The sequence below is a fragment of the Aspergillus mulundensis genome (genome assembly GCF_003369625.1).
Source record: "Aspergillus mulundensis strain DSM 5745 chromosome Unknown scaffold_11, whole genome shotgun sequence".
NCBI classification, from domain to species: Eukaryota; Fungi; Ascomycota; class Eurotiomycetes; order Eurotiales; family Aspergillaceae; genus Aspergillus; species Aspergillus mulundensis.
Genome location: NW_020797899.1, coordinates 670,462 through 687,432, shown reverse-complemented (window position 1 = coordinate 687,432; position 16,971 = coordinate 670,462). Strand labels below are relative to the sequence as shown.

At 53.2% G+C, this 16,971-nt stretch overlaps 6 protein-coding genes across 6 annotated transcripts; 3 read left to right on the top strand and 3 right to left on the bottom strand.

Moving 5' to 3' along the window:
• Positions 1 to 174: 174 nt before the first annotated feature.
• Positions 175 to 1,073, top strand: DSM5745_09132 (uncharacterized protein; the record flags this gene model as incomplete). Its single annotated transcript, XM_026751148.1, has 2 exons — positions 175 to 378; positions 435 to 1,073. The coding sequence occupies 2 exons, from the start codon at positions 175 to 177 to the stop codon at positions 1,071 to 1,073; spliced, it is 843 nt and encodes a 280-aa protein (XP_026600234.1).
• Positions 1,074 to 3,532: 2,459 nt separating this feature from the next.
• Positions 3,533 to 4,213, bottom strand: DSM5745_09131 (GNAT family N-acetyltransferase; the record flags this gene model as incomplete). The annotated part of the gene is made up of 3 exons (XM_026751147.1): positions 3,533 to 3,753; positions 3,815 to 3,886; positions 3,982 to 4,213. The coding sequence occupies 3 exons, from the start codon at positions 4,211 to 4,213 to the stop codon at positions 3,533 to 3,535; spliced, it is 525 nt and encodes a 174-aa protein (XP_026600233.1).
• A 279-nt stretch (positions 4,214 to 4,492) lies between these two features.
• Positions 4,493 to 7,526, bottom strand: DSM5745_09130 (uncharacterized protein; the record flags this gene model as incomplete). Its single annotated transcript, XM_026751146.1, has 4 exons — positions 4,493 to 4,595; positions 4,655 to 5,481; positions 5,545 to 5,634; positions 5,685 to 7,526. The coding sequence occupies 4 exons, from the start codon at positions 7,524 to 7,526 to the stop codon at positions 4,493 to 4,495; spliced, it is 2,862 nt and encodes a 953-aa protein (XP_026600232.1).
• A 1,894-nt stretch (positions 7,527 to 9,420) lies between these two features.
• Positions 9,421 to 11,889, top strand: DSM5745_09129 (putative membrane bound cation transporter; the record flags this gene model as incomplete). Its single annotated transcript, XM_026751145.1, has 3 exons — positions 9,421 to 9,424; positions 9,612 to 11,588; positions 11,642 to 11,889. The coding sequence occupies 3 exons, from the start codon at positions 9,421 to 9,423 to the stop codon at positions 11,887 to 11,889; spliced, it is 2,229 nt and encodes a 742-aa protein (XP_026600231.1).
• Positions 11,890 to 12,471: 582 nt separating this feature from the next.
• On the bottom strand, positions 12,472 to 14,159 carry DSM5745_09128 (UbiD family decarboxylase; the record flags this gene model as incomplete). Its single annotated transcript, XM_026751144.1, has 4 exons — positions 12,472 to 13,026; positions 13,093 to 13,207; positions 13,260 to 13,647; positions 13,697 to 14,159. The coding sequence occupies 4 exons, from the start codon at positions 14,157 to 14,159 to the stop codon at positions 12,472 to 12,474; spliced, it is 1,521 nt and encodes a 506-aa protein (XP_026600230.1).
• A 522-nt stretch (positions 14,160 to 14,681) lies between these two features.
• Positions 14,682 to 16,899, top strand: DSM5745_09127 (Zn(II)2Cys6 transcription factor; the record flags this gene model as incomplete). Its single annotated transcript, XM_026751143.1, has 6 exons — positions 14,682 to 15,238; positions 15,376 to 15,539; positions 15,594 to 15,825; positions 15,869 to 16,711; positions 16,766 to 16,821; positions 16,871 to 16,899. The coding sequence occupies 6 exons, from the start codon at positions 14,682 to 14,684 to the stop codon at positions 16,897 to 16,899; spliced, it is 1,881 nt and encodes a 626-aa protein (XP_026600229.1).
• Positions 16,900 to 16,971: the final 72 nt, after the last annotated feature.

The following is a 16,971-nucleotide window of genomic DNA, read 5'->3' as shown; positions in this document are numbered from 1 at the left end:
ATCAACCCTTCGGGTCCTGCCTCGGGAGTATACTCGCTATATAAGAGTTCGCGTTCCATCCTCTGCCTGTGCTTGCCACCAATATCATATCATCTTGTCCTGTCATCATTGACTAGCCTACAATAGCCTGCAACAACCCAACACACCCAACCAACTCATCAGCTCATGGCGTACATGTCTCCTGATCCCCTGTCGGCCAATTGGTCCTACGACAGCGCCATCGACCTCTTCTCCCTCAACACCATGGTCCCCGAGTCCTTCCCCATGGACATCCCCAACGACATGCTCTGGGACGCAAAAGACCTGCCCGCCGACTTCTTCGCTGCCCCGGCCGACATCAACGGCTTCACTGTCTCCCACGACGAGTCGCTTTCTTCTGTATGCCTCATCCAATCCCCACTCCATCCATACCATACTCATCATCATGTTCTTAGGACCAAGAAAGCGACGACCAAGCCTTCTCCCCAACAAACTTCATGGCCTCGACGCCCCCCTCCGCCTCAACCCTCGACCTCCCCTCCCCAATGGCCATGGCCATGAACACAAACATGAACATGCCCATCAAGCTCGAGCCGCAAAGCCAACACACCGTCAACCCCATCCACACCCAACCCAAACGCAAGGCCTCCATGATCTCCACCTCCTCCTCGCAGTCCCGCTACTCCTCGTCCCCGGACCTCCCCCCACAAGACCCCTCGCCCCAGCCGCAACCAACCCGCAAATCGCGCTCTTCAAATTCAAACGCCAACGCCAACGGCGACGAGAGCACCGCGCGCGGCCGCAACGCCGCGAAACGCGCCGCCCACAACATCATCGAGAAGCGCTACCGCACCAACATGAACGCGAAGTTCGTCGCGCTGGAGAAGGCCATGGCCGTCAAGACAAGCGGGGTGTCCAAGTCTGTTTCCGCGTCGAATTCAAGTCACGGCGTCAAGTCGAGTGCCTCGCTCAAGAAATCCGAGATCCTGAGTAATGCGATCGCGTACATGCAGGAGCTGCAGGAGGTCAATGAACGGTTGAGGAAGGAGCTGAGCGCTGTGAATCGCGAGCGGAGGGCTGCGGCGTATTGCTAGCCGACCGTCTTTTTTCTTTCTTTTCAGTGACTGGAGTTCTTGGAGTTAGTTTTGATTTGTTTTCTTTCCCTGTCTTTGCTGGACTAACTGCGTCCGGGTATCAGTTGAGTTCGTGGTGGACTACTGTACTATACAACGCTTTTTTTGGTTTCTCGATTCGATGAGATAGACCTCCTCCTGTCTGGCGCTTGGACTTGGTCTTTTTCTTTTTTTCCTTTTCTTTGGTGACGCATGCATGGGCTACAGATACCCGGGTTTACAAAAGTTGGTCTGGTCTTTTTGTTATTACTCGCTGTGGATGGATTCTCGGCTTGACCTCTCTACTACCTACCCTACACTACATACACTCATACAGGTGCAATGTGAGGATACATAATAATCAAATCTTCATGAGACATTTCTCTCATTCATTAATCCGCCGCTGCCAAGTGCAAACATTATTTCGTACATAGCACCCGCTTTGGCAATAGATCGGATTTAACCGCAGTGCAAGCTAGCTAGTAACGAACTAGACTTGAACTAGTGACTGCCATAGCTGCTATAAATAATAATAAAGACTTTAGACCCGGCAGAACTTCCGAGCTTCCGCCACGTTGCACAGAGGCGGGGTCTGGGCAAGGCAGAGTGCACATTAGGTAGCCTGTAGGTATTATTCCCTGCCTGGGATGGTTGTGCACGTGTGCTGAGAGACTTCTGCATACCGATATGGATGTTGAACCACCATCCCCATCCAGACTCCCCAGGAATTGACATCGATATCTGTTCAGAATACTACGCCGTACTCATGCCTAGCGACCATTCCGAAACTATATTTGCATGCATCGACAAGCAGCGCCATATCTATCTCCCTGTCCTCGCAGTTCCACTAAATACACCCCCTACTTTATCCTGATTGAATTTAATGCTGATATTAAAGCCAACTAGCCGAACACCTACAGCAAACTAGCTTAGTCCCCGAGTAGGCCCAACGGCCAGGCCCACGCAATTAACTACCGAGCCCGGACTCCGTAGCGGCGTAGCCCCTGGCCCGGCGCAGTCAATAGTCAATTTAGCAAGTTATATCATATATGTAAAGCATTACTCATCTCGCTTACTTTTAACCGAGAAAGTGGAATCCAGCCAAAGCGGAAAGGGGAATCGATTCGCATTGGCATTTGCATACCTAGGGCATGGCATAGGGCACGCCAATTGCCCGGCCGAGTCGGTCGCGTCCAATCCCGAGTGATTTCCGAGCCAAGGCATTGATATTGAGGGGCGGTCTTGGTCTTGAATAATGGCTTATCCACTAGATCGGGCACACAAATTCTCTTTGAGACTGGCAGTGGCAGAGGCAGAGGCAGAGAGTCCAGAACGTGACGGACGAAAGGAAGCAAAACTCGCACTGTAGCGAATTCTAGCGATGGACACGTCTAGCCCTGCCCTTGCCCCAGTCTTAATCCTTAGAGGCCGTCGGCATTTTAGCTAGCGACCGCCGACGTCCCTAGGTAGATAGGCCAGGGCTGTATCAGCATCAGCATCAAGCATCACAAAGAGAAAGTCTCCAAGGCCGAGGCCAAGACGGACAAGACATTTTGCTCCGTCGTCACGGCCCCCACCTGATTGATTCGTGACGCCGAGGGCTTGGAGGCGTAAGCCAGCAAACGCGAGCTCGAACGGTCGAGATGCAGATGTGAAGCCCTAACTTCGGATGGCTTTCTTTGTTCTATCTCTTGGGGCGGATATTCGGCCGAACCGATTAGAGTTCCTTGCAGGCCGGGAATGTTTCCAAAGGCGAATAAGCTGCCTGGGGTTGCGAGGTAGAATGTCGAGGGTATGTTCAATGGTCGCATGCAGAACGGATCTCTGTTGCAGGTGCCTTTGCTGTCATGCTATCCAGGGCGGATTAGTGCCCCTGCCCAGAAGAGTATGTCCAGCTTGCCTTATCTTTTTCCCCTTGCCATATTGAGCATTAATATCTCCTCGGGTTGCCGGTTAGGGTTGAACAGGATACCCGCGTCACCGTTGCGCTATACCTACCATCCCTAATGGGTCGGTCTCAGGTAGAACGCATCATTGGGGAAGCGGCTGTGTCGGGCCCCTTATTACATGTAGCCGACCCTGATACAATGTATGATCAGTTACATTCTCCGTACGGTAGAGGACACCGATGATTGACGGAGTCCCGTTAGCCACGGATATCCTGCTGGTTTGCATAAGCTCTTGTCTATCAGCTTCACAGGCGTACCTAGGCACTTCTGCCTACCTATGATAGGTCCATCGATTCTGAATATACCTAGCTTGGCAGTTAAATAGTTCTGAGATGGTTCTGGAAGAGAGCTATGCATTCATTCACTAACCTTAATCAATGGTATCTATCGGATCCTGCTGCGTAAACCCTGTCCAAACCCATCCTCATCCATCGCCATCGCCTACCTAATCCAGTCTCACTCACAGCATACCTAGGCCTTCCAGAAACATTACTACCTAGCCATACCGCGCCTCACCATCGACGCAATCTCCCCGCTCCCAGGCAAACTCTCATCCACAAACCCAAACCGCTCATACAGCCTCGCCCCAGCCTTACTCGCATCCACGTACAGCGCGACGCCGTCCCGATCCGCGAGCTCGCATCCCCACTGCAGGAGCATCGAGCCCGCCCCGCGCCGGTGGTACGCGGGATGCGTAACGAGGGTATCGAGGTCTGCCCATATCGCACATCAGTCCCGTCACCAGGGTGTGGACAAGGTACCAGGATATAGTACAGTAATGCTTCAACCCCCTCATAACGCGCGCCCTCTCCCTCTCCTCCCGCCCAAAGAAAGCCTCGCATTCAGCTCCGGCATATCAGTAGCCCAGGGCGGATAGCGGTCTCCGCGCATCTCAGGCGAGGACGTGTCCCATTTCGCGTACGCGACTATGCGCTCTTTACCCTCGACTTCCACGGCAGCGTCAACGACTTTCACGTACTTCTGGAACGGCTTGCGCGTTGCATCGTGGGTGTTTGCGGCTGTTAGCCAGGCGCGCACGGCTGGGGTGTCGGGGAAGAGACGCCGGATTGCGGGGTCTGTGAAGGCCGCGAACCAGATGGGGGTTAGGCAGGGGATGTCCGCTGGGGTTATGTGGGAGAGGATGAGGGTGGTGGGTTTGGTGGGACGAGGCATTTTTTGCGGATGTTATACGACGTGTATGATGGAGGAGAGGCCGGGGAAAGATAGGTCATACAGTAAGGTTAATTTGGAGGTGTTGGTGGTGACAGAAAACTGAAGAGCGAGGGTCGGCTTGGGCCGCGCGGCTTGCAGGTGCTGGGATCCTGTAGATCGTTCGGTCTGGCCACCCATGCGATGGGGCTATCACAGTAGTAGCGCTATCCCTTAGTCTAGTCGGTTACTATCGGGGTGAGAACTGCGAAGGGTGGTACAAAGTCGAGCCGCTGCCCCTCGTTACATGCTTGCGACACCATCCATCAACGGCCTCATTTCGGTCCCATCTTCTCCCTCCAGAGGAAACTCAAAAGATAGCTCCCCAACTAAGGCCTTCACGTTCCTAGCCTGTCGTCAGCACTATCAACAACTCAAAAACAAAAGTACCAGCCGAGAACATACCCAAGCAATTCCCCAAGCCCAGCACCAACAACAGACCTCAACACCTCCAGCGTCACGAACGCCGAGAACGCCGGGTCCTGTATGTGTCGCGTGCTCATCAAGTCCCTGTCCGTCTGTTGCACCCACCGCGCAAGCGGGAATGATGTCCCGGTAGACAAGTACGGGGGTAAGGGCTGGGCGTTGAGTACGGCCGAGCCGAGATGACACAGGAGAGAAGTCGTCGCGTGCGATTTGAAGTCTGCAGAGTGCAGGGCGATTCCTGCGAGGCGGGCGGACCATTTGGTTCTGCCTTTTTCTTCTGCGCTGGCATTTTCCGTGGGAGTCGACGGGGACTGAGGCTGGAGATGGAGTGACTGTGCCGCCTGAGCCATCAGCGCCATGCTAATGAACATCCGCTGAGCTTCGTTTATGATAGCGTCATATGCCTCTCTCGGAAATTTCCCACCGATGCGTGGTTCAAATGTAGTGAAGTGGCTGAGTGTGCGTAGTCTCGTCAAAAGGCCCATCCCCTGCGCGAAAAGTCTCTGTCTGCTCTTCTGTAACTCCTGCGCTGCAGACCGCGCATCGGACGCAGGGCGCAGTTCCTCGTTCATCCGCAGCTCTATGCTAGCGTGCATGCAGCTGTAGAACCGCGCGAGAAGAAGTAGTCCCTCTCCGAGGGATTTACGCAGAGTGCGTTTTGATGTCACGGGGTAGGGGAAGATCACCCAGATGAAGGAGATTGCGCAGCCGGCTGCGACGGCGAGAAGCTTGTATGGGCCGAACAGGTAGATTGGGTAGTAGGGCTGGCCGTTGGAGGTACCGACGTCGAGGCCGAGTTTGCGGATCTATCATTGCGACGGATTACTGTTAGAATATTTGAGATTAATTTGGTGGTTAGAGGATCTTACCTGCAGCTCGTATCCGACGATTACATTCAGAGTGACGATTGCGATGACGGAAGGCCCGAATAGTTGCGGTTTGGTGACGTAGAAGTAGTACTACCCTTTTGTTAGCTATACTTCTTCCCCGAGTACAGTCAACGACTCACCTCGAAAACATTCGCCAGGTAGAGAAAGACAATCACTCCGGCAGTGTGTTGGTCAGGTATATACCACACCATCAGGCTTAACGCGAGCGAGACAACCGTAGCCGCAATGCGCGTCATAAACCCGAACAAGGTCTGTCCGCTGGTTGGACTCATGCCTATGACTATCACAATCATCGCCCAGATGCATCGTTGGCGTATAAAGAAGTCTTGCGTTTGGTGCAGGTAGGCTAGGATCCCAACGCAGAATGAAGCGGCCGCGACGCGAAAGCCGAATATGCTTTCTGGAGACTGGAGGAATCGTGAGATGATGGGAAGGACGCTGCTTGTTTTCTCCCACGTGGTGAATGCTGGGAGGTGCTCGGGATTTGGGTACAGCGGTTGGCCGTTACTGTCCTGACGAGTTATTGAGAGCCATTTGAGCATTGAGTGGATGGGTAGGATAACCCTGTTTCGGCTCATGGTGCCGTCTGCAACTTTTGATTCTGCAAACATCATGAACTCTTGTGTCGCCTTGAGCAGATTATCTTGAAGTTGCAGGATATATAGTGCAGTGAAGGTTTCCTGTCGGACTTCGGCGTCGAGTGTACCAGCGGTCGCGTCGTCTAATGGTCCGTCCCTTGTCTCCCACGCAAAGGCATCGGGAGACACGAGGGCTTGTGAAAGGTGTGTCCTTCTGGAGTGGTGCTCTTGTACCTGCTTCCGATACTGTGCAGGGAAGTGCTGGTCCATCGGATTCAGACTATGTCCCGCCTCTGCATCGTTCTGAAATCTCCCGCGCAGATGTTTCAATCTGACAAGTTCCAACTTCAAAAGCGCGTATTGCAGTCCAATGTTCACTAGATTTGAGCACTCTTCAAGGTGGCCGTGAAGAGAAGACGTGACACGCTCAGTATCTGTTCTGGACGGCATTTCTCCGGTATGGTTCCTTGAGGCCTCCTGCGCTTCCTGCTCTGGGGTCATATCTAGTATGTCCGGAAGCATTGCCATGCCCGAAAGAGGCAGAAACAGGTTCCGCAGACAATCCCTGATTTGACTCAGGTCGCTGGCCGAAAGCTTGCCCCACGCAATCTCATCCTTCGAGTATACAAGGTCAGCCTGCAGTTTCGCATGTAGCGCATTCAGTCCTGCTATCGCCGCTTGAAGTTCTTTCCTCGACTCCATTGTCGAAGTCCCATCCGTTTCCTGCTGCATTTCAAGTCGACATCCGAGATCAGCCCAGACACTAGAGCTCTTCCTCACGAAGTCGCTCTGGGCCTCCAGCACATTCTCAACTAGCGCCGCATATCGTCGGATATCCTCGAACACATATCCTCGGCTAGTAACCGGGTAAACCAACAACGAAACCCCCGTCGCAATCGCAAATCCCAGCATGAACCCCTTCAACAGCCTCAAAATAAACTCCAGTCCATCGGAGACAGTCACAAATGTACCTGCGCGTGTCAAAGTGACGCACGTGAAGATTGAGAACGCAACCATGGCATCCTGTAGCTCCGCCGTCCTCCACGCGCGGAGGGCGTTCGCGCCCCAAATCATCATGATCAGCCATACTGCGGAAACAGCACAGGCGTCGGAGCTATACGTGTCTTGCTGAGCATTCCCCGAGACATTGTGCCCTCGAGCCTTGACAGCGCAGAACACAGCAAGGCAGCAGAGAGACGCAGCGACACAGGTTGATAGCAGATCGAAGAAGATGATTTTCATGAACTTTGCTCGGGGGAGCAGCGCTTGTGCTGAGACGGCTATCAAGGCGGATAGGTAGCCGATGGTGAGGGTGATGTTGGCGATCGCGCTACTTTGGTGGATTGCGATGATGATTGTTGGTGGGAGTGCGCCTTTTAGCATCATCAGGAATGTGTGGGTGTCGAGGTGGAGGGTTTGGCGCCATGTTGATGGGCTTAGTGTCCTGGACAGTCAGTGCTGCGTCTATATTGGGGAAATGGTGATTACCGGATGAGATTGGAGGGCAAGAACATGATGCTGCGGTTGCCCTGCCCGGGCGCAGGTCTGTGCAAAAGCTTTTATGGCGATGGGTCGATATATAAGCTTTATCAGGCTGGAGTTCCGTGACCAAGTCCCGCGATGGTGATGTGGGTTGTTCGGGCCCGGGGTCGGCATCAGTGGTTCGGGATCCCGTCTCGGATCTTATCTGGATACATCCATTATCCATGGACTTGTAGTGTTCAACGTCTAAGCATTGCAGATATGCTCTATACTGGTCACTCTGTCTTGCTGACCATCTTAAAGCGCATTTGACCTACTAAGTCAGCAGTCAATGGAGGAATCCGGCCTCCGCATGTGGGCTCTCAGCCACTCTCTGCCAGCTATTTTACTTTAACTGATCTCCGTTTGCTCTCTGGACCGAATTGTCATGAAGCATAGTCCTTATAGCTGCGTATACTGTCTTTCCAGCGCATTGTTCCAGTCCTCGGACAGGGCGGTTATAATCGGCGGATAAAGTCAATCCCGCTCAGGGGTGCGCTCCGTTCAACGTGAGGTCGTCTTGAGGTCATGAATAAGTTTCATTCTAGACTGCGCAAATAGCATTCCCTGCAAGGAGTGAATCCGGAGAGCAATGCTATGCTCTGTTTATTCCGTAAGGGTGGACGTCATCCTTAAGGCTGCATCTAGGCAACACAATATCCCTTCAGTCTGGTTCTATTCTCAGCCATGATGGCCTCCAGGATGTCGCGTGCGTCAGGGCCAATTTGACTCAGCATGATCAGTGGCAATCCAGCGACAAGTCGTTCAGGCAAATAAATTGGCTCCGGCTGTGTGTTGGTGTTGCGGAGAGAAGATGGAGCATGGCTGAGCGGATGGCCCACTCGCGGAGATCCTCGCCACAGCGTCAGCGTCGACCATAATGAACGATAGAATGAGAGCTGACTAAAGCGTATGTAACTGATCGATCCGTTGTCTGTTTGAAATCCTCTGTCTACATCATCCCTAGCCTCCAGGCAGAAATGAGTAGTGTGCAGAAGGAGCAGAGATAATGACGACATCAACAAGCACATGGTAAATTACCGTATTGGGGTATCTGTCGGGACCGGAAAGACCGCTCCGGGGCCTACGGCCAATCAAAACCACGGAGCTCAGCCCGTGGTGGCGGTGCAGTCTGCCATGATTGGTGGCCTTACAAGGCACTGAGCTGAGTCTTGCTGATCATCGTCATTGCGTTTCGAGAGAAGATTCCAGATTTCAGTCACCTGGAGAGCATTCGAGCTCCTTGCTTGTAGTACAGTAGCGGTATGCTGCGATGGATGACGAAAAAGATGAGAGACGAAGAGACTGCAGGGTATGGGTAAGGCAATAATTGATGAGTTGTGGCAGATCCATGGATGAAGCAAGACGCGTAAGATTGATGTACCGTTCCTGGAGATAAAGAGGAGATGAGATAAGATGCTCCAAGAACGCGACTGCTATAAAGCAACTGCACAGCTCTACGGATTCAGCAGCATTGATTTTGATTCAACTTCTTGTCTACTCTTAGACACTCCTAAGTCAACAATACTTTGGCTTCTGTGCCTTGCAAAAACCGTGGTCCAGACCAACAGTGAGGCGTGATCTCCGGGCTTGGCATACGTACTAAGCCTCGCCCTGGCTGCGCCTGAAGCTTCTCTCTCTTTCCTCCTCGTTTGCTTCTTCTTCTCTTCATCTCTCCTTCATCCACCTGCCTCTGCCTTCTTGGCTTTTCTCCATCCTCCATCCACCTTCGGCCATCACTCTTGGTCTTGAATTTATGCGTAAGTCTGCTCCTTTTTCTCGCTGACATCTCTTTCTTGGCATCTTATCCCTGTCAGCTCCAGTCAGCGCGCTGGCCGCCTGTTGAAGTTGAATAGCCTCTTCAACAAATAGGGGATGCGGATGTTGGACAAGGACCACCAGGTGGCTTCATCAAGTTCTCAGCCGGCTGACTTGTATCTTTTCTAGACCGTATTCGTTCGTGGGCGAAAGCTCACGCTTCTACCTCCTCCGCCTCCCAACCCCAGCCCTCCTCCCCAGAATCCACCGAACGTCCCGATGATCCCGATATACGAAACCAAAATGATCAAGTGAATAAACCAACCGGTGACCTGGCTTCGGGTTCACCCACCGATGATACCTCCGAAAAGAAGGGCTTAGTCCCTCGTGCGAAGGACGGCAGCATCCGCTTCTTTCGCCACACCAGGACGGCAATATGCCATAGCTGGGTCAATGTCCTGCTGGTTTTTGTACCGGTCGGAATTGCCGTTGAGGCAGTTGGACTCAGCCCGTCGATCATCTTCGCTATGAACGCCGTCGCTATTATACCGTTGGCTGGACTGTTGAGCCATGCTACCGAGAGTGTAGCCAGTCGCTTGGGTGATGCCCTTGCAGCTCTCCTCAACGTCTCCTTCGGTAACGCGGTCGAACTGATCATTTTCATTATTGCTCTGGTCAAGAATGAAATTCGCATCGTTCAGGCATCCCTGATCGGTTCGATTCTAGCGAATCTTCTGTTGATTCTTGGAATGGCCTTCCTTCTTGGAGGTCTCCGTTTCCAGGAACAAATCTACAACAGCACCGTCACTCAGATGAGTGCTTGTCTTCTCAGTCTGGCCGTCACGAGCCTTCTTCTGCCGACTGCTTTCCACGCATCGTTCAAGGACTCGGATGTCGCCGACAACAAAACGCTCAAGGTCTCTCGGGGAACCAGCGTCGTTCTGCTTCTGGTTTACGTTCTCTACATCATTTTCCAGTTGAAGTCGCACGCCTACCTTTACGCCAGTATCCCTCAGCAGATTATCGATGAGGAATCTCACCCCGGTGTGCTAGCTGATTTCATGGACTCGTCATCCGACTCATCGAGTAGCTCGTCATCAGACGAGTCGGACGATACGACGACCTCCTGGACTACAGCGAAGCGGATAAAGCGTGCCATGAAATACAGAAGGCATCGAAAGGCAAGCGTCAGCTCGCGGGGTACAACCTCGCCTGAACTAGTGCAAAAGCCCTCCGCTGTCGATGTCTCGTCTTTGCCACCGCGCAATTTGAGTGCCACCAGTGCTTCCAGCCCTGACCAGCGCGAAGACACTGCGTCATATATTGCGGACGTGGAGAAGGACAGACAAACGACCGAACCGCGGTCTCGTGACTTTGGCGACGACGGTCTCCTGAGCGTGGACGCCATCACAATCGCCAGCCGATCAGACGGTCCCCAGTCTCGGGACTTTGGTCAAGTGCCAAGTATTCAATTCAGCGAGACTGACCATCGACGATCAAGACGTGAACGGAAGAAGAAGAAGAAGGCTGCCAAAGACGAGGCCAAACAGCCCATCGTTCCAGAACCGCCTCAGCCTGCAACGAACCCTCGCGTGTCTGCGCTGTCCGTTCAACCAGGCGAGACCGCAGACCTTCCCCGAAAGTGGTCTCCGTTCCGCCCGAACCTCCCATCTCTGCTGTCAAACACCGTGTTTGCCACACCGTCACCAACCGCTTCAAACGATCCATTTGGCAACTTCAACGGCTTGCGGCGTACACACTCCCTGCCATCCATGAGCCAGCATCCTGCTCCCCAGCGTGCACAACGGCCTCACGCAGTCGGCAATGCTGTTGGTTTCGCCAGAGTAGCTGCGCGTATGCCACCCGCAGTGAACCCCTCGGCTGAACCGCAGCCGAAGGAGCAGGAAGAGGCCAATATGTCCCGTACCGCCGCGGTGGTTCTGTTACTAGTCTCTACCGGTCTCGTCGCAGTGTGCGCCGAATTTCTTGTCGATGCTATCCCGGCCATGGTCGGCAATGGCTCCGGTGTCAGCGAGGCCTTCATTGGTCTCATTATCTTGCCCATTGTCGGTAACGCCGCGGAACACGTAACTGCCGTGACCGTCGCTACCAAGAACAAAATGGACCTCTCGATTGGTGTCTCCGTCGGGAGCAGTATTCAAATCGGTAAGCCCAGTCTCATCTTTCTAGCCTCTTCCGACTCACTAACCGTATCTTAGCAATCTTTGTCACGCCCTTGGTAGTCATACTCGGCTGGATCATGGACAAGGACATGAGTTTGTACTTTACGCTCTTTGAGACGATCGCCCTCTTCGTCACCTGCTTCGTCGTCAACTTTCTTGTTCTCGATGGCCGCAGCAATTACCTTGAAGGCGCGCTGCTTTGTGCGGCGTATGTCATTATCGCTGTTGCCGCCTTCTTTTACCCCGATAGCGGCCAGTCAAGCGACCTGGGGTCCGCTGGCTAGATGTTTGACGGTCGCGATGACCGGGTAATGTTATCGTCCTGGTAAAATGAGTTGCTCGGCTCAACAAGATCAACGGTTCGTCACGAAGCGAGGGATACGATCTCACCTAGCTCAGCTTGAATGCAATGAGATTCGAAATTGGTTATCAAATTGTCTTTTTCCTCCATTTATTAAGTTCTTTTTCTTATCTAGTACTTTTTTGCAGCAGAATGGAATCAATGGAATATCCGTTTGATCAAAAATATATTTGTACTTGACTCCCTTCTTCCTCGTTCTCAATCTATGTTAACCTACTCGTTGGACAAAAAGAGCATGAGATTCGATGGATTAATTAAAGAACTACTCAGTAGGATGATCACTGTCAGGCAATGACTATAAGCACTTGCCTATCAAACGGCCGTAGAAACTACTAGTAATGTTGATTCCGAGCCATGGTGCAAAGGCCTTCCGACAACCAACATCATGAATCCCCTCAGTTCGTAATGGCCAGTGTAGTGAAAGCAAATAAATAAATAAATAAATAAATCATCAATACCGCGAATCTATCCTTTATATAAATTTCCGCAAATATCACCAAAAGACCTACTGCAACCTATCAAACCCCAACCCCTCCCACTTCGCAAGAACCTTCCCCTTAACATCCTCACCATACGACTCCCTAAAATCCGCAGCCTCCCAATTCCTCTTCCCAGTTGTATACTCAACCTCCAAGAGCGCATCAGACACAACCTTCCCCCCTCGAACCGGCGACCGCCCATCCGCCTTCCCACCATGCCCATTATACGGGATCAGCGGGAACGCCCGTACATCGTCGAAGAAGACCTCGTCGACGCCGGGCTTGCATCTCGTGCTAAACGCCCACATGACAGCTTTATCATCGTAGACGTCGATGTCCTCGCCGACGAGAACGAGGCGGTGGATCGTGTAGCCTGCCTTGTGGTTGAAGATTAGATCGCCGATTTTCTGGCAGAGGTCTTTGGAGCTTGTTTTCAGGGCTGGGAGTTTCGATGTGTCGATGCGCAGCGCTACCCATGTTACTTGGGAGATGAAGGGGGAGAAGGCGTCCAGGACGGGCAGGCCGGCTTTTTTGCACAGCTTGCCGATTTCGGCGGCGGCGAGGGCGCCGATCATTGTGTGCTGTTTGGATGATTAGTATATAGAAAGGGGATGGGATGGGATGGGATGGGTGGGAGGGTCGCGTACGGTTTCATCGGTTAGTTTGCCGCACGAGCTCATTGGGAGGATGGCGTTGTTGCGGTAGGTGATCTTGTTGACTTTGTATTTGGGGCAGATGTGTGCGTCGCCGGGGAAGATATAGCTTTTGCTGCGTTAGTATGGATCTCTGAACCCAGAGTGGATGGAATACTCACCCGTGCATCTCACCAAATGGTCCCTCCGGTCCAGTCTCTGTGATTGACAGCGTGCCCTCAAAGACAATCTCCGAGTTTGCGGGCACATAGATATCGTTCGTGTCGCATTTTGTCAGCTCGATGGGCTCGCCAACCATGGCGCCAACATACTCGGCCTCAGTCACGCCATCGGGAATCGGCATGCTGGACGCCATGATGGCGGCCGGGGGTACACCAAAGGCCAGAGCCCAAGGGACATCACGGCCCTCTTTCTTCCACATTTGGTGGATCTGCCAGAGGTGCTGGGGCTCGATGACGAGGCCGGTCAGGTGGTTTTTGTCGTGGACCATGGCGCGGGCGATGGACCAGTTTGTCCACTTGCCGTCAGGGGATTGCACGATGTGCATGCCTTACATGTCAGTTAGCATAGGGTAGAAGGGAATACGAGAAGTGTTTACCAAAAGTTTGGATATAAGCACCGCCATCTGACTTGTGAATCATGGGCGCAGGCAACTTTGTGAGATCGATCTCGTCACCCACGAGGGTATTCTCCTTGCACGGTCCGGTTGGGACAATGCTCGGTGGGAGTGGAGGCAGCTGATCGGCTTCCAGCATCTTATCCAAGATCTCCCTCATGCTTGCAGTAGGAGGCAGAGCCAGATGGCGAGCTAGGCGGCCATATCGTTCCTTCGAACCCTTGCGGAGTGATGCCGGTGCACCAAGGATGCGGAAGAAGCCATCCTTAGCCCCGATCAGGTTGTTGAACAAGGGCGCCTTTTCGTCATTCTCGCAGACGAGACGGGTGATTGCGGCGGCTTCGAGGTTCGGGTCAATGGGCTCGTTGATCTCGACGAGGTCGTTGTCCTGCTTGAGGGCCTCGACGAAGGAGCGGAAGCAGAGGTGTGGTGCGGTGGAAGACATGTTGATAATTGAGTTAGTGAATCTGTTTTGGTTAGCTGTCTCTCCTAGGAGAGGCCTACGTTATATAGCATAGCCATCTCCCGAGTGAGCCGTGAGGCCTCTTACCATGGAATGCTGCTCGGCTCGGGAGCTCGGAGGCTCGGACATAGCACGGCAAAAGTGCGATGTGATCATTGGATCCACCGCGGTATCCTGGAAGCTTCGAAAATCACTCATCCCTGTAAAGTCCGACACCATGGATTGCTAGAGAGATCAAGCTTTCCCGACGAGCTGGTAAGCCGATCGTTGTAGAAAGATGGCCAGTAGCACGCGTAGGACGGAGTGGACGCCGGCCCCATCACGTGACCGGGACTCGCCTTCCGGATCGGGTCCGCCACGACGCGTCCCCTCGACGCAACTTCGCTCGGACACAGCGGATCTAAGCTCCAAACTGCTAGAACGTCATACTGCGAATTAAACGATATAGGGGCTTAGTTTGGCTTCCACTACACGGTCCATGCGCGAACCCATGGACGGCTTACAATGGACCGCTCTCCGAACACGGTCGAACGCCAGGAGATCGATCGCGTCCTTCGGCTGAAACGCAAGCAGCGCGAGTCAAAGGCATGCTATCCCTGTCGTCAGCGCAAGGTCAAATGCGATGGTAGTCAGCCCTGCCGTACGTGCGTCAAGCGAGACCATCCCGAGATCTGTGCCTACAATGTCGAGAAAGACACTCCTCGGAGAAGAACGCAATCCCGACAGGTTGATCGGAGAGAAAGTCCACGCCATGATGCTGCTGTATCGGTTGCCTCCCCAGCCAGTGCTGTTCCAGACGCACAGCTGTCCCCTTTACCCCTCGGAGACCCTCGGAGCTCGGCGCAGCCAAACGATACCTCGTCGTATGTCTTCTCCGGAGATCACTCGCTTGTCTCTATGCTTCGGCAGCAGGATCCCGATGGGGCTATGGCTCGCGAAGCGACGTCGGTCTTGGGCCTGCATAACACGTACCTGAGCTACCCGTTCATCGAGTCAAAGACGCCGCAAGATCGATGGGCGGCTCTTTTGGATATACTCCCTCATAGGGATGAGGTTTTGAAGTACGTAGTTTCATTGCGTGTAATGGCACAGGCTTACATGGCAGATTCTTCCATTATTATCGTATATGTGCCTATCCTTTCAACCCAATCCTTGTCGACGTCGACAAGTTCGAGTCGGACATATGCATTTACCTCAGTGCGTATGCGTCGGGTGAACTGGCTGATCGGGATAAGATTTCTGAGCAGTGGTCGACGGGAAAGGCTGTTGGCCATATTAGTCTTCTTCTGGCGACACTGTCTGCCGGTGCTCACTTCTCTGACCTGGAGAACCCCCAGCGCTCGGAGCTGTGCCAGGATTTCGGTGAGTTCCAAGCTTGATCGTCTACTACTCAGTCTCCGATACTGACCATGCCAGCTCGCCGCTCCTTCCAGGCTCTTCGTCTGGCCAACTTCCTCTTTCGGCCTTCTCTTGATGTTGTTCAATCGCTCCTTATCCTCGGTAACACTCTCCAAAACAATGGCCAATCCGATGCTGCCTGGGCTCTGCTGGGAACGACAGTGAGATTGGCCCAGACCCTGGGACTGCATACGGAGAGGGGTATCGCACACTGGCCTGAGCATGCGAAGCAGAAAGCCAAGTCTCTATGGTAAGTGTCTTCGCGTATCCGGGGCTATGTCTAACACGTCCAGGTCGATGACGGTTTGGCAGGACAGCCTGTTAAGCCTGTGCTATGACCGCCCACCCATCGTTTCTACGAGAGGATGGACGCCGGATGCCCAGAGCTGGTCTCAGCTATCATATACCAACTTGATGCATTACCTTTGCTGGATCGCATTGGGCATAATCAAAATGCAAGAAACTCCGGAATCCGAACCAACTCAGAACCTTCAGTTACTATCTGAGCTGGACAGCTCGTACTCTCGGGCTCAGCCGCATCTTTTGCACCGTGAGAGTTGCAGAAACCTGCAGCAACATCTCGAGCATCTCGCCTTGCGCATGCACGTCTCATTTTGCGTTTCTGCGCTCTGTCGGCCGGCCATCAAGACCTCTCTGCAGTCCCCTGATGACCCGCGCTACGTATCTCTCAGAACCCGCGCGAGGGAGAGCCTTGTTATTGCGTCGAAAGCCTTCCTCGACTTTCAAGCCCTGAGTGTCGTGCCCTTACGCACTTGGTCCATGGTCCATACGGTCCTCAGCTCCACTTTGCTGCTTTGTACCTGGCAGGAAACGAGGGAAGACACTGAGTGCAGAGACCTGCAGCAGAAAGTTATCGGTGTGTTCTCGGGTGCCAACGGAAAGGACACTGGGTCCTCGGAGTACAGTCAGTGGTTATCAGCACGCCATATCCGCGCGTTGATTACTCTACGGCAAACTTTGAAGCAACGTAGTTCTCAGGTAAACACTGACTTGAATCCCGAACAGAGACCTTCCGCAGCCCAACTCCCGAACCCGCCATCTGGCGACGTGCCTCCGGATGTTATGTTTGGTGACCTCTCATCATACAATGACTTCTTTCCCGGACTGGCATACGGGTGAGTCTGTCCCAGCTATTGGATTCTACTGCAAGTACCGGCTGACTTTTAAAGTTTACCCAGCGAAGTCGATTTCTCGCCGGTGACTTACCTAGACTCCATCATGAATGGTGAGTTTTGAAGATAGACGGTGTCCTTCGTTAACACTAACGGGAGCAGTTCCGCTGTTTAACTACACCGAGAGCTGAATCTCGACCGTTTGACCCCGTGCTTCACTCTACCGAACTGGCCTCGTTGTAGTGGGTCCTGACCGTTCCGTT